Source organism: Petaurus breviceps, unplaced genomic scaffold, assembly GCF_028583685.1.
Source record: "Petaurus breviceps papuanus isolate PSGF00001 unplaced genomic scaffold, PetGlider_PUasm1.0 91133, whole genome shotgun sequence".
NCBI classification, from domain to species: Eukaryota; Metazoa; Chordata; class Mammalia; order Diprotodontia; family Petauridae; genus Petaurus; species Petaurus breviceps.
Genome location: NW_027187419.1, coordinates 71550736 through 71577126, shown reverse-complemented (window position 1 = coordinate 71577126; position 26391 = coordinate 71550736). Strand labels below are relative to the sequence as shown.

General features: G+C 37.5%; 1 protein-coding gene across 3 annotated transcripts in view; it reads right to left on the bottom strand.

The window, feature by feature from the left end:
* Nucleotides 1-26391, bottom strand: part of NBEA (neurobeachin) — an 809664-nt gene that overhangs the window by 37698 nt on the left and 745575 nt on the right. For all 3 annotated transcript variants that reach the window (XM_069079971.1, XM_069079972.1, XM_069079973.1), the window contains exons 47-48: nucleotides 23648-23800; nucleotides 8982-9149 (exon numbers count right to left, since the gene is read on the bottom strand). In XM_069079971.1, coding sequence (XP_068936072.1) covers nucleotides 8982-9149; nucleotides 23648-23800 — 321 coding nt within the window. The remainder of the gene's footprint in view (nucleotides 1-8981; nucleotides 9150-23647; nucleotides 23801-26391) is intronic.

Below are 26391 nucleotides of genomic sequence, written 5' to 3'. Positions count from 1 at the left end.
CTAAGTCTATGTATCAGAGGAGAGAAGCTGAAGATCTAAGCAAAATGTAGGTAATTAAAAAAAAACAACTATTGTTTTGCCTCATTTGTTAGGATACTGTATGCCTGAATATAGGAATTAGAAAACCCTGGAGAGGAAGCATGGTGTGTGAATATAAAGCTGGCCTGGAAGTTAGAAAGTTATGGGTTTGAGTTCTGTCTTGGACAGACAAATACTGCCTGTGTGACTCTAGCAATGCCATCTAAGCCTCTGAGTGCTCTTATCAATGAAATCACAGCATGTGGTTTGGTCTCTGTCTGTATCATTTCCGTGGTGTTGTAGCTCTTCACTAATATATTACCATACTTCTAATTAAAGTTAAGAGATTTTTTTTCATGCCCAGAAGATTTTTATTCCCTCATTATTAAATGATAATGACATAATACAGTCAGCTTTTTGGAAGTGCAGGCGCTATGTATTTCTTTCACTCTTCAAAAATAATCTCCCTCCCCTCCACCCCGACTTTTTTATAGCACTTAAAAAGAAATGCCAAGAAGCTGGAATGCATTTTTATGTCAGTGACTGTACTTAGTGGTATACATCAATTAGAGCTGTTAATCTGAAGAATATGATGGTGGTAAGGGTAGAAGGAGGAGGATACACTGATTCACTGTTCTATGTGAAGCCTGGCGATTAAGTTGCTCTCTGTCTCTGAAGACTGAATGTGTTGTTGTTCACTAATGTCCAAGTCTTCACGATCCCATTCGGTGTCTCTTGGTAAAGATAGTGAAGTGGTTTGCCATTTCCTTCTCAAGCTCATTTTACGGATGAGGAAACTGAGGCAAGGAGGGTTAAGTGACTTGTCCAAAGGTCATCCAGCTAGTAAGTGTCTGAGGCCAGATTTGAACTCTGGAAGAGGAATCTTCCTGACTCTAGGTCCAGCACTATAGAACTTCTAGTCTGTCTGGGTGATAAATCAATATATCTCTCGGAGCCAGTGAGAGAAGGCATTATGTCTTCAAGAAAAAAAAAACTGAAGCATAAATGTGGTGACTCACACTAAGACTTGAAAGCAGAAACTCTGAGTTACCTGTTAGGCCAGGAAGGATGAAGAGCACATGGGCAGCATAGCTCTGCTCATTCTTTACTTAATACCTTGTAAAGTTAAAGTGCCAGCTACGTGTCCAGCACTGCTTTAGGTGCTGGAGAGATACAACGCTTGGATAACATACTATCCCTGCCCTTGTCTAGCTTACTGTCATAAATGCACATGTAAAAGGCAGTCTTGGGGGTGGAACCAAGATGGCAGAGTAAAACGCAGTCTCCTTTGACAAATTCTTGCTGGTGTACCAATTCAAGTTAAAGTGAGTCCTATCCTTATTGCCTCAGGGTTTGTATAGCTGAGCCTGTTGCAGATATGAATTATGCATAACAAAGGAGAAAGTGTAACCTTTCTTCCTTATATACAAATTGAAAAAAAAAGTTAACATGGAAGATCTCGTCACTAAAAGGTAAAAAAAATCCCCATAAAAATAGCTGAGCTTAACTTATATAAACATATGTGTTATGGTTTAGAAACAAAGATTCACTTCTTAGGCAGGTGGTATAATTATTCCAAACCAAAATTATGTACTTATATTTAATTGAATTTCCATTTTAAGGAAATAATTAGGCTTGGTTATAGGCTGCAGGACATGCTTTAAAATGTTCCTTTCTATTCTTGACATAAATGGAAAACCATAATTTAGATATACTGTACAGACTCCAAATGGCTTTAAGTAGGCACATTATCAATATGTTTAAAACCTTTAAAAAACAAGCTTTGAACATCTCTAACTGAAATGGTTAGGTACTTGGATTGAGTAATATCTACTTTAACAAACTGAGGCAACACAATGTATTTTGAATAATTGTTAATTTATGCTGAGGTAACAACTGTGTAATATAACTGAAATCTATGTTAATAGAAGAAAAGGAAATCCCTTCTAGCTATTTCTGTTACAATCAGCAGGCTGTAATTTTCACCCCCTCTTCCCTTGAGTAAAATATGACTTAAATGCATGTTAAAGTGTTTGCTGTTAATTTCTGAAAATCAATAATTAGCACTTCTCAACACCACACAATAAAAATAGCATAAGGATGAAGAAAAGCACATCTCATATAAACGACATACATTATTCTTGGAATATCTGCATTATTTATGCTTTTCTACTGAAAGGCAAACAACTGATGGGTTTGAATTAGCTAAGAACTGTTCTAATTACTAGGAGAAAAGATAACTAAACTAAATCAACTATAGATTTATTCACTAATCAAAATAAGTTTGATGCCATCATTTACTTGATACTAATTTTGTTCTCAAATTGAAGGATGACATCTTGGTCCCACAAGTTTTACTGCAACTAATAAGGAATATGTAGGATGTACAAGATCTCTAAGGTCTTTTCCAGTCCAATTTCAAGGGTAATTTTCTTTTTCAAAAGCTAATTCTTATGAAATTCAAGAGAATTCTCAATTTGATCCCAGAATTTGATCTTTGTGATTTAAAAAATTTTCATTATGATTTTTCTTTTGAATTTGTTAGGGCTTTTATTTCAGGGAAATTCCAAATTATTACAATTATTGCAGAAACAAACTCAAGACTTTTGGAAATATTTATCAACTATATTGTCACTAGTTATAATCTCTTCATGAAATTACTTCCCTGAAGAAGTATATCTCCCATCCCATATATGGAGACAATTAGGCCCCACTCAATTTGTAAACAGGCAGGGCTGTGGGTATGAATTGCTCATGCAGATCTAGAAGGGTGGTTTTGAAATCCCTTGTCAGATCTAAGAAATCGGAAAAGGGGGGAAAAAGCCTACTGCCACTAAGCAAGGGAAAAAAAAGTAAGAAAGCTAGGTTAAGCAATTCACACTAAGAATAAACAAATGCTTATAGAGGCTAGCATCAGAAGTCACAAAGAAAATTATTACCAGCATGGTAAAATGTATTAATTTTTTCTTCATAAATTTTGTGGGTTCAACTACCAGGGAAGGCCAGAATTCCAGATCCTGTCCAAAAGACTTATCTGTCTTGTTGGTTCTTGACAGCCATATCATGTCAGTTCTCTGTAGTAGCAAGGAATATTTCAGTAAGAAAATAAAGTGAAAACTGATGTGATCTATTCTGTGTCCTGTGGGCATATTTTTACTATAACAGATCCAAAGGGATGCTTTGTTGTTATTCTTGTCAGATCAAAGAAAGAGATAAAAGAGGAAAATATAATCTAGAAAAGTAAAACTCAGAAAACCAGTAACAGAAAAGTAGAATAAAAGACCACATTTTAATGACTTTATATAATTTAAATATGATCAATATTAAATTCTGAGTTAAAAAAGACAGCCCTAAATCAGAAAGTTTTCATCAACCATATACTTTAGGGCTGGTAGCAAAACTATATTGCTGGATTAACTTTTAGGAACAAGAACTCATTGTCAAACAGTAGTCCTTTTAATAATTTTTCATTTTGGCCATGTGGACTGTGGATTTGCTTAAGCGTTTTGATAAAATGACTGTTGAATGAACTTCCAACCTAGGCATAGTTGGAGTTTTGACAAAATGTGCATGTATGCAAGTAATCTGATTTTATAGAGTGCTACAAAAGCTTTTGAAAAGAAATTTAAAAAAAAGTCAATCAAATGAATGCTTTACCTACATGACTGAATAACCAGTGTGGTTATTTTTAATGGATTAATGTTTTTGACTGGTTGTCCTAAAAACAAAGATATTTTTGTAGTCATTTAAAGAGCATTTTTAGTTATGCTTTTAGACACAAACATGTTATCTGGACTATGAGATTTTTCTGGTACAATTATTTCTATGATCACCAATGCAATCAATTATTTATTAATAATTTTAAAACAATTTTTTCCACTGTTAAAATGAAAGTACAGTAAAAACTAACTTATTATATACCTTCTTGAAATCCCCCCCAATCAACACATTTTATGCTCTGCCATTCAGGGTGAAGCAATGTGAAAAATGTTGAAGCACTGAAAATAATCCCAAAGTGTCTTATGATTTATCAAATAATTATTAAATTACATTCACTACAGTATAATTATTTGGTATGGTCTGGCAACAAACTTACAACTCTCATAGGAGGACCCACCTGGCTACCTTTACCAAAGTTCATCAAATTAGCTGTAGGCTGCTTAGTTTTTAAACTACATCATCTATCAAAAGGCAGAAGAGAGGCACCCTCCATGGAGTTACCATGCTGTCATCACAGTTTCTTAAAGTATGAAAACCCAATGTGTAAAAGTACTCTATTCTAATTTTTTGAAGAAAGTGTAGTAGGAAAAAAAATACTAGCCTAGGGGTAAGGAGGTCTTGGTTCTTGTTCCAGCCTTGCCACTAATTATGTTTACAGGCAACAGTACACCTTCACATGTGAAGCAGAGAATGGAGCATAATGAATAAGATGGACAAAAGTGAATGTAATTTTCTCAATGATTTTTTAAGCATTAGCATTCCAAACTCTACTTAAACCAGTTAAGCTCATCCATGAAAAACGTGTCTCAATTATGATGTAAATCAAGAGCTAAGACAATCCGAAATATCATCAAATATCCACTATATTTGGTGTTTACATATTGAGGAGAGAGATACTGGCTTTGTACCAGGACTGTTCTGTCATGTTTCTCCACAGGAGAAGGCTGTCATGATAAAGTTCATTATCAATTACTGCTTTACAAGTACAAGATGAGTTAAGCTGTCATAATTTTCTCAGCCAGAGATCCTATGCTGTCAAAGTGTCAATTTTTAATCTGACACAGGAAAGAAAATTATCTGTTCTTCTGACCTCTAATTTCTTGACATTTTAATGCCATAATTGCTGTGGTTAGTGCTGTTACCATGATTTCACCTGTCAAAGAAGAATGAATCAATAACCTTAGGCTGCTCTTCAAGTTTTAGCATTTATTTCAAAGCTCAAAGATGTGTGTATGTTTTATCAAAAGAGACCAATTACATAGGTACAATACACACAAATTAGAAATATAGTTATTTTAGACCTAACTCCCAAACTGTTGTCTCCTTTAAGATAACTACAGTTCAAAATCATAAAATTGTAAGATCTACTGGAAATAAGGTAGACTATTTGCTAAAATATCATAGTGATTATGGTAACCTTAAAATATGAATGTAAGGTTGATTTAAAAAGGTATTATAAATGATTAAAATATGAGGGAAAAATTAATTTATTCTTTTAAAAGGAAGTTAACAAACTCAGATAAATATCTTAAAAGTTATAATGTTTTGGCATTCTGAGAGATCTATTAACTGCTCTACCTGCTGGTATACCAATGCACATTTCAAGAAACAGGAGCCTCCTGAAAAAGTTAATGTACTGTCCAGAGTTCCTATTACTCCTGGGAATAATTTACATATTAGGAGGATCTAATTAGACACCAAATTAAAAATGCTCTTTGTTCTATTGCATTTGTTCTTGATATGGTACTTATTAAAAGAGTCTCTAAGTGATTTTTGGGAAGAAAACACATGTTATTTATTATTTCTACTTTATAGGAGGAACAGTTGATGTAGAGAAATTAGGGGAGTTGCCAAAGTTCACAAAGAAAGCTAGCAGAAACAAGATTATGTTATATCTCTCTGTTCGAACAATGCAACCTTTATAGTCTTTAAAGTCTAAATGCAAAATTACGTTGTGGAAATAAGATGCTTGAGAGCCACATTAAGACAGCAGGGACTATTTACTAAGTTAGAGCTCCAGTGGTCCTCTAGTGGTCTTAAGAGATAGTATTTCTTTTTAAGCAATTTGTAATTTAGGGTCAAGGTGAACATCTCTGTGAGAACATCCCAGGACCTATACTGGCTTACTTGGGAGAAAAGAAGTATGTGGGCATATTCTAAGCATGCCTTCCAGATACCTGATACTCTTGAACTAAGATAAAGGGAATTCTTTTAATAATGGAATAGTACTACAAGTGATTTGGAGAGATTTACTTAATATCTCCCAGGGTTTTGTACAACACCTATAATCCCATTCTGAATAATTTGATGTTCATGTTTGCACATAGGAGGAAAAAGGGGTAGGTAGAAACATCCCAGAATATGGCTACATGAAGCATGGGCTACTATATTTACCATAGTTAATATACAGAGCTAGTCATCCTGTTAAGTCATCTGGAACAGTCACCAAACAATAGTTAGTAGAATGTCTTGGCTGTCTATATGATAAGTGGGCATTTTGGCTGGAAACTTGCACTCATGACAACAATATACTGATCTAAAAGGACTAATTTTATTAATTCTTTATTAGATATCATATAGCTCAGATCATAGGTACACAGATTTTGATCTGTATAAGATTTTTGAGTTCAACTACTCCAACTTCATTTTAAATTTGAGGAAAACAACCCCAGAGAGGCTATGGTACTTGCCCAAGGTGAGTGGGAGGTGGGGCTATTAAGACACTACTATCCAACTCTGTACAAATCAGTTTATTCTTTGCCACAATAATGATCTGCAAGTTTTGTAGATCCCATATATATCACAATATAGAATACGGTATCATGGGGAATAATGTACTGCCTGCAAACCTCCACATAAAGTGATTTGTCTCTATTGTGAATTTGCCCAGTGATGGGGAAGGAAAGGAGTGAGGCAGGAGAGGGACTAGGAGCCCACACAAGGAGGGGGTTGGCACACAGTTCAAGGATGCATGGGGGCTAAGGACACATAAGGGAAAACAGGAGGAGAGAACATGTAAGGGTGGGGTCAGTATACGGACACAGACAAGAGAGAATTGGTTATACAGGGCAGGGGACAGGGGACTTATGGATACCCAAGCACTGATTGGAAAGATTGCAAGATAGTCATGCAAGGCCAGATTTGTAGGTGGGTGGATAGTCTCCCCAGAGTTTCCTCTCTTGGCCCAGAGATTCAAATCTTATAGGCAGTAGCCATGAGTCTGTCTTGCTTTCACTTGGAGGGTTTTTAGTTTGCTTTTTTTGTTTGTTTTATTTTTGTTGGGGAATAGGAGGCTCAGGGAGAAGAGCGGGTAGGGGGAGAGATGGAGAGATGGAGAGATGGAGAGAGAGAGAGAGAGACAGAGAGAGAGAGAGAGACAGAGACAGAGAGAGAGAGAGAGAGAGAGAGAGAGAGAGACAGAGAGACAGAGAGACAGAGAGAGACAGAGACAGAGAGAGACAGAGACAGACAGACAGACAGACAGAGACAGACAGACAGACAGACAGAGAGAGAGAGACAGAGACAGAGAGCACAGCATTTTACAGTAAAGTTAACATATATTTTCTTTTTGGAGTCCAGATTTCTTTCAGAATTCTTTAGGTGAAATTGAATTTTTCTAATGTGGATTTATGTTAAGTGAGAACTGTCTGTATTAGCAATGTGAACCTGGACAAGTCTCTTAACCTCTCAGTAGCTCAGTAATATCTTAGACTGTAAGTTCCACAATAGTTGCTAATCTTCACTGATTGAGAGAGTTTGCTCACGGGGAGCTCCCTATACACCTACAAAATCACAATTAAGAGATGAAAATACCAGAATGAAATAATCAAATACTGCATTACTATACTGTTCAGATGAAGCTTATTCTCTTTATTATTAGTAACTCTCTTTCTGTTGGGTAATTATAGAGATTTTTCTTGAGGGGGAGACTAGATCTTAAACAAAAATATACTTGCTTTAAATCAAAGAATACTTTGATCTTAGTGTTAGAATAGAAACATAACATTTTCTGTCTTTTTTTTGTTTGTTGGAAACCAATTAAATGTCATACATAAGACCTCAAATAGAATGAACATTCAAGCACAACCTATACTATTTAGTGTATAACTTATAAGCTAGGTTTTTGTCTCTGAAAATCTGGTTACAGGTCTGTGTATAACTGGGACGCTAAATCAGGTATGCTGGTAAACAAAGCAATTTCCTAATTTTTACTTGTTCAGTACTTGGCTTCTTGTTTTTGCTTCAGGAAATAATTCTATTTCTTTATGAATGTAATTTTGTACAATATTGCCCCTAATTACACACTTACAATGTGTTCTCTGAATATTTAGCTTAAGGGTCTAATATTTAGGCTTCTCCTACTTTTCTCTGTTCTCAGCTTAAATTGATTTTTAAAATAAAAAAAGAAATAACCTATATAGATGTAAATGTTCCTTTAGTATTGATTAATTTCCAAAATCAACAATTTTTCCAGCCCTGAGATTAAGAAACCACTGCACAGCCTTGTGGTGTATCAGCGTTTTGCACACAGCAGATGGCGGCTGGCTCAGGGACTAGGAAACGGGGAGCCCAGTGCTGCTGCAGCAGCACTTATCTAGCAGCTGTTGCATCTTCACACTCTTCACCCATTAAAAAAACCCTTTTATGTACTATTGTAGTGATTTTAATAATGTTTTACATTAATAATTTCCCTGAAAATACATATGCATATCATATGTATATATAATTCCATTTTACAAATTGCAAACATTTTGTGATGAGAATGTATTGAAAAATAAAACATTTGTCAAGGAATTTTACCATTTTATTGAAACATTTTTGCTGTATTATCTGTCTAGAAGGCTGCAATTTTACTTTTATATCCTAAAATTGCACCACTATATTTTCATATGAAACATTTATATTTAAATGTTTACATAAGTTTTATGAATAAGTACCACATATATAATAAATGCTTAATTCATCTTCCAGAACAGACTAGAAAGTAAAAGAAAGGGAATATAGTATATTGAAATGTACCACCTGATGTATGTCAGAAATTCTGAGAGAACAACAACATGCTGACCTCATTGCTTGTTTCTGACATCTAACATATTCATTTTTTCACATTTGTCAAGAGTCTGAAATTCAGTGTTTTGTATAAGCCATGCCATTGGGAAATTTACTCTAAAAAAGAGGGTAAGTCAAATTCGTGTTTTAGAGATGACAGAAAAATTTAGAATAATGTGGTATTTAACACCTACCTCCCTGAGCACTGGATCAGTGATACTATCCAGGTTCACAGAGCCTTCATATGTTAGGTAGTGAAAAACATTCAGGGCACGGACTGCTTCTGGTCCTCGCTGTTTGTAGCCAAATATAAGGTCAATCCATTGATGGAGCTGGCAGGAGACAAACTCACTTTCTAGGGCCTGAAATAAGGAAACAAAGAGATGAGAAAATTCCACATTTTTTTTCTTATGTGTAACTTAGGAATATTCTAAATATAAATCACTAGAACATGTTCTTTGTAGTTAATATATCTCTGATCAGAACTTCTGGTAGCCGGAGGGAAAAAGTATCTTAGTAGTAATCACTCAACTATATGAAGATTTTTTCTTATTTCTAAAGACTCTATCTAGTTTCATTTATTCATATGATTCAAGTAAATGATGTTCTGAGAAAACATTTTACTCTTTTAGTGAGGTCCAATATAATTTAAGATATTTTACAACAAAGATGCTTATAAGAAACCATTTTTGTTCAGGAGAAAGATAACTTGAAATATCAATTTTAATGCTATTTTTCATAATGCATAATTGCTTATTTTTTCAGTATTAGAAATAGTTTAAATCAATGTTACATTTTAAAACTTCAGGAGGCCTCTTTTCCTATTCATTTCTAAAGAATACAAACAACCTTGAATGTTCCTTGTATTCTTTAGTTATAAAAATGAATGTATTATTACTTTGCTGTAAGAAATGAAGGAAATATTTTCAGAGAAAACCTGGGAAGACTTGGGGGAACTGTTGTAGAATGGAGTGAACAGAACCAGGAGAATAATTTATACACAGACAACGAAGTGGCAAAAACGATAAAAGATAAGATTCTAGTAGCTCCCTGTTGCCTCTAGAATCAAATAGAAAATCTAGCATTCAAGGCCCTTCATAAACTAGCCTCATCCTACCTTTCCAGTCTCTTTACACCTTGTTCTCTAACATGTGACAGTGGTCCCTCACTGTTTCACTGACAAGACTCTTCATCTCTTAGTTCCAGCTTAAAACGTTCTCCCTCCTAATTTCTACCTTCTGGTTTCCTATGCTTCCTTTAAGACTCAACTGAAATCTCATCTTTTACAGGAAGCATTTCTCAACTCCTCTTACTTCTAAGTGCCTTTATCCTGTGATATGGCTTGTTTGTGCACATTTGTTTGGCCGTTGGATTGTGAGTTTTCTGAGGGAAGGGACAATATTTTACCTCTTTTTGTATGCCAGTGCTCAGCACAGTTCCTGGAATATAGAAGGAGCTTGACAAATGTTTATTTATTAAAAGTTTATTTACTAAATGTTTATTTATTAAAAACAACTTTAAAAAAATTAGGAACTCTTCTCAGTGTCCTGACCAACTATAATTGCAGAAGCCTAATGATGAAACATGCTACCACCTCCTGATATAGAGGTGCACTCAGAGCACAGAATGAGTCACATATATATTTATGTATACACACATGGATATGACCAATGTGGAAATTTCTTTTGCTTTTTTGTAACAAGGATTTTGTTTTTCTTTTGTTCTTGATGGATGTGGGTGTGGGGAAAGATAGGGCTGGAGAGGAGATAAGGAGGAATTTTTCCTGACTGAAAAAATAAAATATGCTTTAAAAATACTATTATGCTTTCCCTGTGTATCTCTTTTTAATCATATTTATTTTTACTGTTGCCTTTTCTGCTATACCTGCTTTTCTGAGGTCACCTAAAGCATAATAAAATTCTGTTCTAGTCACTTACTTTAATTCTGTCTCGTTTAAGCAGCTGGCCTAGAATTTAGTTTAAATTGCTGGAGTCAATGAATACTTCTTTTTCTCAAATATTTATTTACTTATTCCTTCCTATTCCCTCTACCTATTTATTGGCCTTGTCTGCCTGCAGGAATAGGACAGAAATATTAGCACTCCCCACTGGTCCCTTCAATGGAGCTGCTTAATACCCCAAGAGGATACCACACTGAGGCCAACCCCTAGTGGTGTTGTTATTAATCTTCCTGAAATCATTTGGTAGAGATTAACAAACTCCCACCTGGGTCATATGCTTCCCATTCTGTGATCCAGAACCTCTAGCTATCTTTATATGAAGCCTGTTCTCCCTTCCTCTAAATATCCAACTCTAAAGCTATCTATCCCTTCCACAGTGCTCTCTGGACAGCCTTCTCCATAGACCATTAACTTTTTCTCTTAAAGCTTTTGCTTTCCCACTCCTTTTATCTTGTATTGCTTGTGGAGACCTGGCTCCCTCTTGATGACAAAGCCTCTCTGGCCACTCTCTCTAGTACCGGCTGAACTTTCACTTATTCTTCTTTAGTTCACTGGATGAGGTAGGGTAGTTGGAATACTCCTTGCTACTTCCAGGTTCTCACTATCACCATCACTCAGTTACCTTTCCATGTTAGAGGTTCACTCAATCCATCTCTATCAATCAAACTTTTGGTAGCTGTCATTTACTGATCTCCAGAACACTTCCCTTCTTTCCTCAATGAGTTCAGTGCCTATCTTTCAATCTTTTTCCTCCCCAATTTCTGTTCTCATACTAGGGGACTTTTGACTGATCTTGCCCTGCCAAGCCCCAGAGGTGGTTCACTCCCATCACCTTCTGCCTTTGCTCCATTCAGGATATGCTGTTGATTGAAACTATATAAAAATCACAAAACTATGCAGATCGGATCCACTTCAAATTAATGTTACATAACGTCAATTGAGCTCTCACTGTGGGTAAGACAATCCTTTTATACCTCTGTAATTAATTCATTATCCCACAATGACTCTTCCAAACCTTTTCATCCCTCTAATTTCCTATGGCTTCCCTTCCCTCCCTCTTTTCAGCTGAGAAACATACCTCATATATTTTTTTTAAATTGATGCTTTTTGCTGAGAGTTCATTCTTCCATCCTCTTCCTCATCTCAAAGCACCTGGATGCCTTCTGCCATTTTCTCTTCTTTCACCCCTACTTCACATGAAGATGTGGCTCATCTTTTTGCCAAGGCAAGTCCATCTACAGGCACAAGTATTCCATTCCATAGTCTCTAACAAATTGCCATTTTTCTTGCTTATCTCCATTCTACTTCTTCCCTTCTACTGGTTGTTTCCTTACAAACAAGTCCATGTCTCTCCCATCTTTAAAAAACCTTCACTTGATCTTTCCACCCTTGTTAGCCATTATCTCTTATCTCTCCTCCCTTCGGAGGCTAGACCCTCTAAGAAGGCTGTCTAGAATCATCTTTATGCTGATTCAAAATCTAATACAGCCCTAATCTCTCTCCTGATCTCCTGGCTCCCTCATCCAACTGTGTATTGAACACCGTGAAATGGATATCTCACAAACACCTGAAACTCAACATTTTCAAAACTAACTTTTCCCAAAAAAATGTCCCTCTTCCAAACTTCCCAATTATTACTTTCAAGGGCACCAGCATCCTTTCTGACAACCTGGCTCATAACTTAGATGCCATCCTTCACTTTTTACTTTCCCTCACCCTTTGTCCCACCCAATACAATCTGTTGCCAAGGCTTGCAGATCTGCCTTTATCATGTTTTTTCACATTTGCTTCTTACACTGCTGCCACACTATTTCAGGCCCTCATCACCTCACTCCTGGACTACTGCAATAATCTGCTGGCTGGTTTCCCTTCCACAAGTCTATTGAATTCAGTTCATCCTCTACCCAGCTGTCAAACTGATCTTCCAAAATCTCATGTCTTACTATGGCCTCCCCTATCCCTAATTCAATAAACTCCAGTGGCTCCCTATTACCTCCAAATTAAATATAAAATCCTCTGGCATTCAAAGTCCTTATTAACTTGGTTCCCTTTCCCTTTTCAGTTTTTACAACACTTCCTCTACATACCCTCTGATTTAGTCACAATAGTTAACCCCCATGCTTGGAATGTTTTCCCCTTGCTTCTTTGCCCCTTGGCTTCTCTGCCTTCTTTCAAGTCCCAGCTAAATTCTACCTTCTACAGGAAGTCCTTCCAACCACCCCTTAGTTCTAGTGCCCTCCTTCTGCTGGTTATTTCCAGCTGTTTGCACGTTGTCTCCTCCACTAGACTGTGAGCTTCTTGAGAGCAGGGACTGTCTTTTTCCTTTTTTTGTATTCCCAGTGCTTAGCACAGTTTCTGGAACATAGTAGGTGTTTAATAAATGTTTACTAAGTGACTGACTTGTCTTCTGGTTTTAAAAGATATGGGCAGTTTTTGTGTGAATTCGTAAAATATGATATCCAGGCTTTTTGGTTTATTTTTTCTTTGGTTTAGTTGTGATTTCCTGTTAGTCTAATGATTCAGTGATTATCTCTTCTTGACTTGTTTTCTAGATTATAATCCCATAGAATCCTTTTCTAATTTTCAGAGTCTATTACATGGCTAAGATTTTGCATTTCCTGTACTAAAATGATTATTCCTATTCCTTCCTTTAGAGTTCTCATTTAATTTATAATCTTTTTCATATCTCATTTCATTTCTTCCAGGAATTCTAAGAGATTCTTGTCAGTAAACCATACCTTAATCTGAGGCTCTACTCATAGTTACTGTGGAATTATACTTTTCCTCTAGGCTTGCATCTTGGGACTTCCCTGGAACAATAATTTTTCTGTACTGTTGGTGCATTATTCTGAATGTTCATTAGCTTTCCTTACTGACTCTTTTTTTCAGGGCTAAGGTAACTGTTATTGTACACTTGGATAGAATGACGGACTCCTGTTTTGCCTCAGTTTGTATTTTCTGAGGTCCTCTCACTTGCCCTCCTTTTCTCTGGTGTTTGCTGTGCATCAAATGTTGGCAGGTCCTGAATTTGCTTGTATCCTTCAGAAAGAGAGAGGGTGTGTTGAGGTCTTCAAGGCTGTCAGGGGACACTGAGGTCAGTGTTACAAACTTTCAGGACCTTTAAGACATTTGGACTTATTCATACCCTCTAAGTAGGAGCTTTGTTGCTTACACTGGGAACCTCTTTGTTGAAGTTCCATGATCTTCCTATCCTGGCTGAAGTGTGATTGACCTGAGTTTCCTGATTAGAACACTGAGAGGCTTTAGGAATTGGAAGGCCTCCCAGTTCTAAGGCTTAGGCTTTCCTCTTTGGTGCATTAAAGATTTCAGAGATGCTCTTTTGTTTACCAATGTTGCATGAAGTACTCATCGTAGATTCTTTTTATTTCTAAATCATCATTTGGTATGATGCTTTTTTGTTTTATCATTTCTGGAATACATGTGTAGGAACTGAGCTGTTCCTACTTTGTCTCTAATTGCATTTCATAATGTTCTCTATCTCTTGTTTGGTCATAAATTCTTCCCTTCTCCATAAATCTGTCAGGTAACCTATTCCTTCCTCTCCTACATTGCTTATAGTATCAGCCTTTATATCTAAATTATGTCCCCATTCTGACTTTATCTGGGTATACAGTATAAGACGTTAGTCTATACCTAGTTTCTGCCATAATGTTTTCCAGTTTTCCCAGAAGTTTTTGTTAGTGAGTTCTTATCGCAGAAGCTAGAGTCTTTTCCACTAAAGACTATTCCACTGATCCACCACTCTATTTCTTAGTCAGTAACAAGTAGTTTTGATGATTGCTACTTTATAATATCATATTTTATGACCTCTGATCCTTCAATGTAGCAACTGGTAAATCTTGTATATTCCTGACTGTGGCTCCATGATATTTATATAATTTCTTTCTGGCTGCTTTTAGTATTTTCTTCTTGACCTGATATTTGATATGATTGATGATTTCTTCAAAGATGCTGTTCAGGAGCTTTTTTTGGTCATGGGTTTCAGATCAACCAATAATTCTTAAATTATTTTTTCTGGATCTATTTTCCAGATCAGTTGTTTTTCCAATGAGGTATTTTACATTTTTTTCTATTTTTTCATTCTTTTGATTTTGTTTGACTGAGTCCTGATGTCTCATAGAGTCATTAGCTTCCACTTTTTATGAATTGTTTTCTTCAATTAGCTTTTGTACCTCCTCTACCATTTGACCCATTTTTCTTTTTAATGAGTTCTTCTCTTCAGTGAGTCTTTGTGCCTCCTTTTCCATTTGGCCAGTTCTACTTTTTAAGGAATAGTTTTTTTCAGTGTACTTCCCCCCCCCCCCCCCCCCATTTGGCCTACTGTATTTTTTTTAATTTTTCAAATGCTTTATTAAATTCTGATTTATGTCATTCATTTCCAACAGATTTTGAGTTACAAATTTTCTCCCCATTTTCCCCTACGCACCGCCCCAAAAATAGCAGTCCCAAGGATATCCCCTCCTCCACTCTGCTCTCTCCCATATTTTCTCCCATACCCCTTTCGACTTTTCCAGTGGATCTCTATGCCCCAGTGCCTGTATATCTTATTTCCCAATTACATGTAAAATAGTATTAATAATAGTATATATATATATATATTTGAGTATTTGATTTTAAAACTTTGAATTCCAGATTCATTCCCTTCCTCCCTTGTCACCCACCCTTACTGGGAAGATAAGCAGTTCAGTATAAGTTGTATATGTGTGGCTAATGCAAAACAAGGTAGATATATTGTAAAAGACTGACTATATTTCCCTCCCTCCTATCCCACCTCCCACTTGTTCTATTCTCTACTTTGATCCCATTCCTTTTCAAAAGTGGGTGCTTCCAACTTCCCTCCCCCCCCAGCCTGTCCTCCCTTCCATCATCCCCCCTTCTCATCCTCTTCCCCCCTACTTTCCTGGAGGGTGAGATACCCTATTTATTGTGTATTTCATTCCCTCCTCAAGCCAAATTCAATGGGAATAAGGTTGACCCATTCCCTTCCTATTCTTCCCCTCCATTGTAACCATTTTCCCTCGCCTCTTCTATATGAGATAGTTTACCCCATTCTGTCTCTCCCCATCTCCTCTCATTATATTCCTCTCTCACCTCTTAATTTCACCTTTTAAGTATCATCCCTTCCTGTTAAATTGGTCCTGTGCCCTCTATGTATACCTGTAAACATATATACACACATTCACATATGTATTCATATGCCAATATACCCTCATATATAGACATATATATGTATATATCTATATATATATCTACTCCCTTCAACTACTGAGAAAGGTTTCATAAGTTACAATTATTGTTTTTCCATGTAGGAATGTTAATAGTTCAACTTTGATAAGTTCCATATGATTTCTTTTCCCTGTTTACCTTCTCATGCTTCTCTTCTTGTAACTGAATGTCAGATTTTCTATTCAACTCTAGTTTTTTCAGCAAGAGTGCTTGAAAGTCCTCTATTCCACTGAATGACCATATTTTCCCCTGATACTCAGTTTTGCTGGGTAGGTGACTCTTGGTTTTAATCCCAGCTCCTTTGACCTCTGGAATATCATATTCCAAGCCCTTCGATCCCTCAGTGTAGAAGCTGCCAGATCCTGGGTTTATCCTGACTGTGTTTCCACAATATTCAAACTGTTTCTTCCTGGCTGCTTGTAATATTCTCTCCTTAATCTGGGAATTCCGGAACCTTGCCTAGGAGTTTTCTTTTTGGGATCTTTTTCAGGAGGTGATGGGTGGATTCTTTCAACCTCTATTTTGCCCTCTGGTTCTAAAACATCAGGGCAGTTTTCTTTGAGAACTTCCTGGATGATGATTTCTAGGTTCTTACTTTGGTCATGGCTTTCAGGTAGTCCAGTAATTTTAAAATTATCTCTCCTGGATCTACTTTCCAGGTCAGTGGTTTTTCCCATGAGATATTTCACATTGCCTTCTATTCTTTCATTTGTTTGGATATGTTTAACAGCACCTTGATTTCTCATAAAGTCATTAGCTTCCATTTGCTCCAATCTAATTCTCAAGCAATGATTCTCTTCATTGAGCTTTTGAGATTCTTTTTCCATCTGGCAAATTTGGCTTTTCAAGGCATTCTTCTCCTCATTGCCTTTTTGAGCCTCGTTAGCTATTTGAGTTAGTCTAGTTTTTAAGTTGTGATTTTCCTCAGTCAGGCTGTTGACTCTCATTTCATAATTTTCTTGCATTGTTCTCATTTCTCTTCCCAATTTTTCCTCCACTTCTCTTATCTGCTTCTTAAGGTCCTCTATGGCCTGTAACCAGCTTGTATTTTCCTTTGAAGCTTTTGGTGCAGGAGTTCTGCCTTCACTGTCTTCCTTGTGTTCCATGCTTTGCTCCTTTTTGTCCCCCATATAGGAGTCTAATGTTGGAATCTTCTGAATGCTTTGTTTCCTTTGCCTGGTCATGTTGCCCCTCAGTCACTTGACCCCTGGGCTTTTTGCCACAGTAGGACTCTGCCACCAGACAGGGGAGCTTTTGTCCCAAACGATGGGGTTTTCTCAGCTGCCAGAGGTATTAGATGGGTTCCCTCTCTGAGGTCTCCACAAGCTCTGGCAAACTGGACACACACCCCAGGACCTCCACCGTAGACTGCAATCCAGATCCAAGCAGGTTAAAGCAGGAGCGATTACCCTTCAGACTGGTGCTAGGTCCCCCTACACTCTGCAGGCCAGGAGCTGAAGCTGCCACATGGCGCTGGCTGTGCCAGTGTCTCAGCGGCTTCTTGGCCTGGGGGCAAAAGCCATGCACTTCCACTTACTGGGTCCCAAAGTCCAGACTGCACTGACCTCTCACTTTGTCCTTCGTTATCTATGTGTTGATAAATTTTGTGGGTTCTGCAGCTCTAAAGTTTGTTTAGAGTCCCCTTTTTACGTGGATTGGGGAAGGTGGAAGCCGGAGCAGTGGGGAGGTCCCACTTGCACTCCCCCTACTGTATTTTTTAAGGACTTGAGTTCTATAGTCAATTTTTGTCCTTCCTTTTCCAAGCTATTGACTCTTTCTTGCATACTTCTCATTTCTTTTCCCAATTTGTCTTCTGCCTCTCTTATCTGACTCTTAAAGTCCTTCTTTGAGCTCTTCCAAGAAGTCTTTTTGGGCTTGAGACCTGTTTATAGGCCCCTCTGAAGTTCTGGATGTGGGTCTACTGCCATTGTCATCCTCTTCTGAATTTGTGTTTTGATCTTCCCTGTCCCCATAGTAAGAATCTATGGTCATTGTCCATTTCTGCTTTTTGCTCATGATGTTTGCCCATTTCCTGGTTTTTAAAGTTAAGCTCTCCTGCTAGAACACAGGGAGCACTGACCCAAGCTTCTTGTACTGGGGGCCAGGGACCTGGTCCCTGGCTTTGCTTGTGGGGGTCTCAGGTGCTAGCAGTTGGAGGCTGTGGAGGTCTGGCAGCTTACCTGGTGCTGAGCTGGAGTCAGCAGCACTGAAGTTCTTGGCATATGGGGGAGGTCTGGACCCTGGAAGACAGCTACCAGTAGCACTAGAAGGTTTGGCTGCCAGAGGACACCTACCCACCTGGATTGTGCTTTCTAGAGTTGTGCTGAAGCACTGGGAGGTTTGGCTGGGGGAGTCGACTAATTTCCATGCCTGTGCCAAGGTACTACGGGTGGAGGGGTCCTAGTGTTGGCACTTGCCTGCTCTACCACCCTGGGGCTCTGGATCTCCTGCTGGTTTGCTAATGTGGGGTTTGCTGTTGGCTTTTTGGGACATCTCCTGTCCTGTATTGCTCCCTTTCCACCAGAGCAAGAGGGACCTTTTCCATTAATCCCCCAGACTTCCTGGGTTAAAAGACTGTTGCGCCCCATCTGTCTGCTGGCTCAACTGTCCCAAGGTTTTTCCTGGGGTGATATATTCTGGGTGTTTAGAGACCAGTAAGGGAGAGTGAGAGTGACTTACTTCTTACTCTGCCATCTTGGCTCCCAGAAGTGCCTTGATATGCCCTTTTATATCTAGGTCATGTAATCTCATAGTGCTTTTTATGGTATGTGGTATAAGATGCTGATTTATTCTTAACTGCCAGGCTGTTTTTCAGTTTTCTCAGCAGTTTTTGGTTCAAGAGTGAGCTGTTATATGTTATGATACTGTATTGCTTCTGGGTTTTATATAGTTAATCTTTTCCACTGATTTTTTTTCTTAGTAGCAAATAGTTTTGCTGTTTAGTACTTTGTAGAATAGTTTGACATCAGGCACTACTAGGTCTCCTTTGATCTCATTTAAAAAATATTCCTCAAGATTCTTGTACTTTTGCAGCTTCAGATGAGTTCTATTATGATTTTTATAATTCTATAAAATAAGTAGTAGTTTAACTGGTATGGCACTGAATTTCTGAGTTACTTTAGGCATTCATAATTTTTATTATATTAGCACTGCCCAACCATGAGTAATTAATATCTTTCCAATTATTTTAAGTGTTTCTGTATAACATAGGTTTCAAGGCTGGAGCATTTGTCTAAGACTTATAATTGGTAGAAAGAATGATGCTATGTGTCTGTGTGAGAAGGAGAGCTTTTTGGAGAGTTTTGGAGAGGAGAGACAGTCTTCTTCATTCTTGCTCTGAGATAGTACGTAAGAGAATTCAGACTCTTTGGGCCTGACTCCAGGGAGCAAGAGAAAAGGTTTTGGAAGGCAGATATTTGGGGGAAAACTGATTCCTCAGCATGTCTTTGATTTCCAGCTTGCCTCTCTAGAGACTGGAGAATTTCCCCTTGGGTGAGATCAATGCCTTTTTTGTTCACTGAGATATCTTGTTCCCATCTAAAAAGATAATTAAATATCTGTATTTTCTGATATATTCTAATCTGTATAATTTCTCTGATTTCTGTTTGCCATTTGCTTAGATAAATGAATTTGCTTATTATTTATTGTTTTCAATTGCCTTTCATTTAATCAGTATTTGGAGAGGAGGCTACACACTTAAATTTAGAGTAACTCTTCCCCTTTATGGAATGGCAATCAAGAAAGCAACTTGAATAAAAAAAATCCTTTAGACCAGAAATATTTAGGGGGGCAGACAGATATATTTCTAGTCTGTTACCTTGCTAGAAGAGAACAAAAATAGTTTGGCCAGTTTCACATCCCCTTCAGGCAAGAATCAATCTCCCTTGGAAATGGGTTGGCAAGACTTCATGCTTTCCCATGAGTCACATTTAGACAAACCATGTGGATGTACAAATATCCTACCTGGGTACCATACCATAACCTATATCTGTAAAGAGTGTTCTTACTAAAATGCTCTCTATAATATCTAGTCTCTGTAGTTCTATACTCCCTTTTATCATATGTATAAGGATATAGTTTTGCCTCTTAAGATTTTTTTAAACAAGTGCACTTCCTCACTTTGAGGAATGTAAATGAACCAATATTGCTTGCTATGGAATATATATATGTGTATACATATTTGCACATAATTTAATTAGTAATGCCTTGTTAGGATTTCTGTGCATTGGGAGTCCATTCTCTTTCATCTATGGAATCTGAGTAAACATTTCACATGTAGAATCTCAAGGAAAAAACCCACAATTTCCATTGAGATCTTTGATTCTTCATTTGAGACAATAACCCAAGGAAATTCTCCTAGCATAGCAATGTATAGCAGTGAGAGTTGGACTATAAGGAAAGCTGAGTGCTGCACAACAGATGCTTTTGAATTGTGGGACTGGAGAAAACTTTTTAAAGTCCTTGGACATCTTGCCCTACTGGAAAGTTGGAGGGGGAATGGAGGAGCATATAGGAGAGAAGAGATTGGGGAAGGGGGTATTCAGTGGGATCGCTATTTTGGAGTGGTGGGTAGGGGAAAGATGGGGAGAAAGTCTGTAACTCAAAATCTTGTGGAAATGTATGTTGCAAACTAAAAATAAACATAAATTAAAAAAAAAGAAAGTCCTTGGACAGCAAGGAGAGAAAATCAGTCAATAGTTAAAGAAATTAATTCAGGTTATTCACTGGAAGGTCAAATATTGAAATTGAACCTCAAATACTTTAACCACATAATGAGAAGACAGGACTCAATAGAAAAGACCCTAATGCTGGGAAATATGGGAGGTAAAAGGAAAAGGGGATAGCAGAGGATGAGATGGATAGCCAGAATCACAGAAACAATGAATATGAAGCTGGACAGACTTTGAGAGAGCAGAGGACAGAAGGGGCTGGCGTGCTATAGTCTATGTAGGGGTGGAAAACCTGCAGCCTTGAGGCCACATGTGGCCTTCTAGGTTCTTGGGTGTGGCCTTTTCACTGAGTCCAAGTTTTACAGAACAAATCCTTTTATTAAGGGAATTTGTTTTGTGAAGTTTGGATTCAGTTAAAGGGCTGCACATGAGGACCTAGAGGGCTATATGTGGCCTGGAGGCCACAGGTTCCCCATCCCTGGTCTGAAGAGTGGGATATGAGTGAATAGCAGAACAAAAAAAAAACCCAACAACACAGTGTGTATCCTTAAGTATTATTTTTTGCCCTTTGCCTCCACACTTAGAGTTGCCTGAGGTGTCTCTTTTGCCCAATAATAACATTACAGAGAAATGTTCATCTGTATTCAGATGGTCCTATAGCATCCAGCATCTTAGATAAGATCTTCTATATCTCTCTTGTTGACTAAATCAGGAAATATTCCATTTCTATGTTCTCATTTCCCTCAGTTAATTACTGCTCCCAAAGATCCCAAAGTGTATATCTGGAAAGAAGTAACTGCTCTTCACTAATCACGATCCTGGAACCTCAAAAAGGAAGGATCATGGGGTGGGTAGGTGACACAGTGAATAGAGCACTAGCCCTGGAGTCAGGAGGACCTGAGTTCAAATCTGGCCTCAGACACACAAAACTAGCCATGTGACCTTGGGCAAGTCACTTAACCCCAAATGCCCTACTTTCCCCCCTCAAAAAAAAAAAAAAAGCAAAAAGGATCATCTCTTACACACATTAGGGACATGACTTTTCCTCTATAAAAAGGAAAGAGAAGCTATCTTTGGAGCTGCCAAAGCAACCCAATCTGGGAATCTGCTACATCATGCCAAATATGGACACAGATCTGGAGGGTCCCTAGCATCCCACTCTTTAATTGGCTGCAAAATATATCCATTACATTTTATAGATCTCTTTTGGAGCCATAAGTTTTGTGGATTTCCTCTTTTCAGTAGTTAGGATGCTTGTGTTGGCACATAATCTATCAACTGGAAAAGGATTTGGACCAAATAAAGAAATTGAAAAGGGTAGGAAAGGGGCGGCCAGGTAGCACAGCGAGTAAGAGCACCGGCTCCAGTGTTGGGATGACCTGGGGATCGAATCTGGGCTTAGATACTTAGTATCACACCCAGAAATAACTGGCTGTGTAACCTTGAGCAAGTTACTTAACCCCAATTGCTTAAAAAAAAAAAGGGTAGGAATAACTGATCAAATCTCATCACAAGTTCCTCACTTAAAGAGCCTTCATTCCAAAGGCTGCAAGTGAGTGGACCTACTTCAATAGGCCAGTTTGGCCTTGAGGTATATTAAGAGAGGATCAGATTCCAGGAATAGGAGGTCACAATTATTCTGTATTCTGCACTGGTTAGGTCACATTTGGAATATTATACATGGTTTAGCCTGCCACATATTAAGAGGGACATTGAGTTTTTAGAAAAAAGGCAATGAGAGCAGTGAAGAGCCTGAAATTTATACCATATCAGGACTGGCTGAAGACATTAGGGATAGATATTTAATTGGAAGGAGTCTAGAGATTTAGATAAAGATAGCTGTCTTTAAATATTTGAAGGGGTTTCATGTACAAAGGTTCATAACCTGGGGTCCATGAACCTATTTTTAATATATTTTAATGATTAGTTTTTTATATAATTGTTTTCCTTTGTTATCGTATGTATTTTGTACACTAAATTTTATACACTTTATTCTGAGGTGTCCATAGGTTTTGCCAGACTGCCAAAGGGGACCATGATACAAAAAAGGTTAAGGACTTCTGGCCTTGTGGAAGAGGAATTAGAACTTTAATCTGGGAAGTGGGCCCCAGAGAGCAGGACTGGGAACATTGGGTAGAAATTGCAAAAGGGCAAATTCAATCTTGATATAACTATACAAAAGTGAAAAGGCCTGCAGAAGATGAGATTTAAGATGAGTATTAAGGTAAGTCAGGGAAGCAAGATGTTGGAGGTGATGAGGAAGAGCATTCCAGGCAGGGGAAACAGCCAGTGTGAATATAGAGTCGGAAGAAGGAGGATCATTGTAATGGAATCATTCTGTGCATGGAGGGGAGCAAAGAGTAAGCAACTGGAAAAGTAGGAAGAGTTCAGGCGATGAAAGTTTTAAGTTCAAGCAGAGGATTGTCTGTTTGATCTTGAAAGCAACAAGGAGTCACTGTATTTAATTGAGGGAGGGAGGTGACATGGTCAGACCTAAACTTGAAGAAAATCATTTTGATAACTCAGTGGAAAACAAATTGAAGTGGGGAGAGATTTAAGGCAAAGAAACCAATTAGAAGGCTAGTGCAGTAGTCCAGATGAGAGGTAATAGGGGAATAACACATTGAGGGAATGAGGGACAGCTTGTACAAAGGAAAGGCACAGGGAGAGGAGAAGGATAAGATGCTGGGGGTGAAGGTACAATAAGCTTAGTCTGACTGGACTATAGAATTTGTGGAATCTGTGGAGAGAGGTTGGAAATGTAGAATGGAAGGAAACAACATGCACTGAGAACAAATTTCCATTATACAGTAGAACTGTCAAAAGACAAACCTGTAAAACCTTTCTTCCCTTCTTACATTTTAAACCTTTTCTACAAATATTTTGACATATATGAAATCCTCATTGGTTAAAACAGAAAAGAACTACATTGATTATTTAACATCAACTTAACAGATCAAGAACAAGTCAAAATCTCTCTTACCATTCTGTTGATCCGTACAAAGTCTTCGGGTTTCTTTGCCCATGGGGGAAGGTCAACATCATTTACAACAACCTCATCTTCTCTGACTCCCAAATTATATCCATTACTGTTGACAAACATCTCAGGTAGGTAGTAAAACTCTGGAATTAATTCCTATCAGTGATAAAAAGTAAAATATATTACATCTACTGCAGAAAATGGTTGAAATATTGAACATTTTCTATATTGTGTGTGTGTGTGTGTGTGTGTATAACACAAGAAAATCCCTCCATTTTTTTCCCCTTTGGATAATATATTCAAGGAAGATAAGATTAATTTTTTTGTACTATGGTTTGAACATTCATTTTATGACAATGTATTATTCTATCATATCATCTTTTCTTGATAGTGTTTCTAAAACCTATGTATTAAAGAGAGCATACTAATTAAAAAGCAGGCCATATTAGCATCAAGGGAGTATTTTTGCAGCAGAAAACTTTGATTAATGAAAACATTTAAATATTTTGTAAACTGTAAAATAATATACAGATGTGAGCTAGTATTATTAAATTTAAGATATCCACTTTAAGAAATCAAATTTCATTCTATTACAAAAGCAAAGTTCTCTTAATTATTATTCAAGACTGCATCATGGAAAAGAAAACTATGTATAGAATTTAAAATACAAATTCCTGTTACTTTTTCTTTTTGTCTTTTTCAATTGCATTATCAGTTATAATATACTTCAATTACAATGGATTTTTAAAAATGGAATTTACAATTTACTCTTTGAATTTGGCAAAGGAAAAGCCCAACTAATAGGTTTTTATATTTACATTTTTATATTCCAATTCATATTGGATGCTATGAAAAGCAAATTGTCAATATAATAAATAGTTCAAAATATTTAATACATGTGACTTAAATGGTGAGTACTTAATATAACAGCAAGGAAAGAATACCTGGGATGCTTGAATTCATGTCTGCAATAAAGTGATCGTAAATGTGTGATGCCTAATGTGCAATTTATGTCACTTTGAAGAAAAAGTGAAATAGAAATGGAGTGATTTTAAAATCATAAATTTCTCCATTTATGGTTGTCTTGTTTAAGCAGCTGGCCTAGAACTGGAATCTGAAATGCTAGTCTCAATGCATATCTGTTTTCTCTAATATCTATTTTCTTATTTCTTCCTACTCCCTCCATCAATTTCCTGGCCTAGCCTACCTGCAGGGATTAGACAGAAATATTATTCCATCCTAGCTCTCCCACTGGTCTCCTTACCTAAGTTGCCCAACACCCCAAGAAGACATCACACTGAGGCCAAACCCCTAATGACATTAATAGCCCTTCTGAACACATTCAGCAGTGATTAACAAACGCTCACCTGCTCATACCCTCCCTAGTCCAGTGATCCTGAACCCCTAGCTCTCTTCATGTAAACTCCATTCTCTGTCTCCCACTGTCCCTTCTTTTATTCCTATGCTTCTCAACTTGATCCTCAAATGTCACTCTAAAGGTATCTACCCCTTCTACTGTGTTCTCTGGACAGTCAGCTATAGACACTAAACTAGCTTTCATCTTAAATCTTGGCCTTTTCCACACATTTTACTTTGTGGCACTTACTGAGACCTGGCTCCACAGCCTCCCTGGCTGCCCTCTCTGGCACTGGTTACACTTTAACTCATCTCCCCCAGAATCACTGGTTGAGGGAAGATGGATTATAATATTCCTTGCTTCCCATTGCTGCTTCCAAGCTCTCTCTCTATTACTGTTGAGCTGGCTGCACTCTTCCCCTGTTCTCCCTACTTTGACCTTTCTGTAAATTAGTTCAGTTTTATACAATACCTTATTGCAAACTTCTGTTATATAATCTCAACTGGGCCCTCACTGCAGGCAGGTAATCCTTTTTTTTATACCTCCCCAATCAACTTGCTGTCCTACTCTAACAGTAGCCTTTCTAGACAGTCTTGCTTTTTCCTCAAGTCCCCATGGGACTCACTCTCTCTCTTTTTATCCTCAGTTTAGGACCTTGTTTCATACTTCACAGAAAAAGCTGAGGTAGTTTATTAAGAGCTCTCTCTTCTGATTTTTTTGAAATCAAGTATAGCACTTTAAATTTAACTCTATTAAATTTGGACTGATGAGATTTGTCCCATCACTTTAAAATGTCAAGATGTTTTTAAAACCTGGTCCTACAATAGGACTAGCAGAATCAAGTCATATGTGTTAGCTAAGATATTAGAATAAGTTGACAAATAAATGCTTGATGCAGGAGCTTTTCTTGTATAATTCTTTTTTGGTAATATGTTGCGAACTACCAGAGACATAACTAGTCATTCTGGTTCTTGGGAAATTGTGGGGAAGAGCCCCTGGGCAGAGACTTCCAGGCTATTTGCTGGGGGAGGGCAGAGAAAAGAGGAACTCACCAGGGGCTCAGGAAGACCTTAGGAGTTTCCACCTATGGCACATACAATGGTGACTTTAATTTCAACCATTAGCAGATATAGTAATGTCTTTATCTCCCCACCCCATCTGCAAAGACTGCCTTGTAAGGAAGGGGGAGCAGGCTGAAGTGTTAAGGACTTAAACCTCTGGGATCCTCTGAAGAGAAAGAAGGCAGGCACTTTTTATTATTGTACAAAGTCCAGAAGTATGATATAGATAATTTGTTGAACTAAATAATGTTATATCTCTAAAAGAAGACCTGCCTACATAAATCCATTTCTACCTTAATGGAATTCATCTTTTAAGGCCCACTTATCTC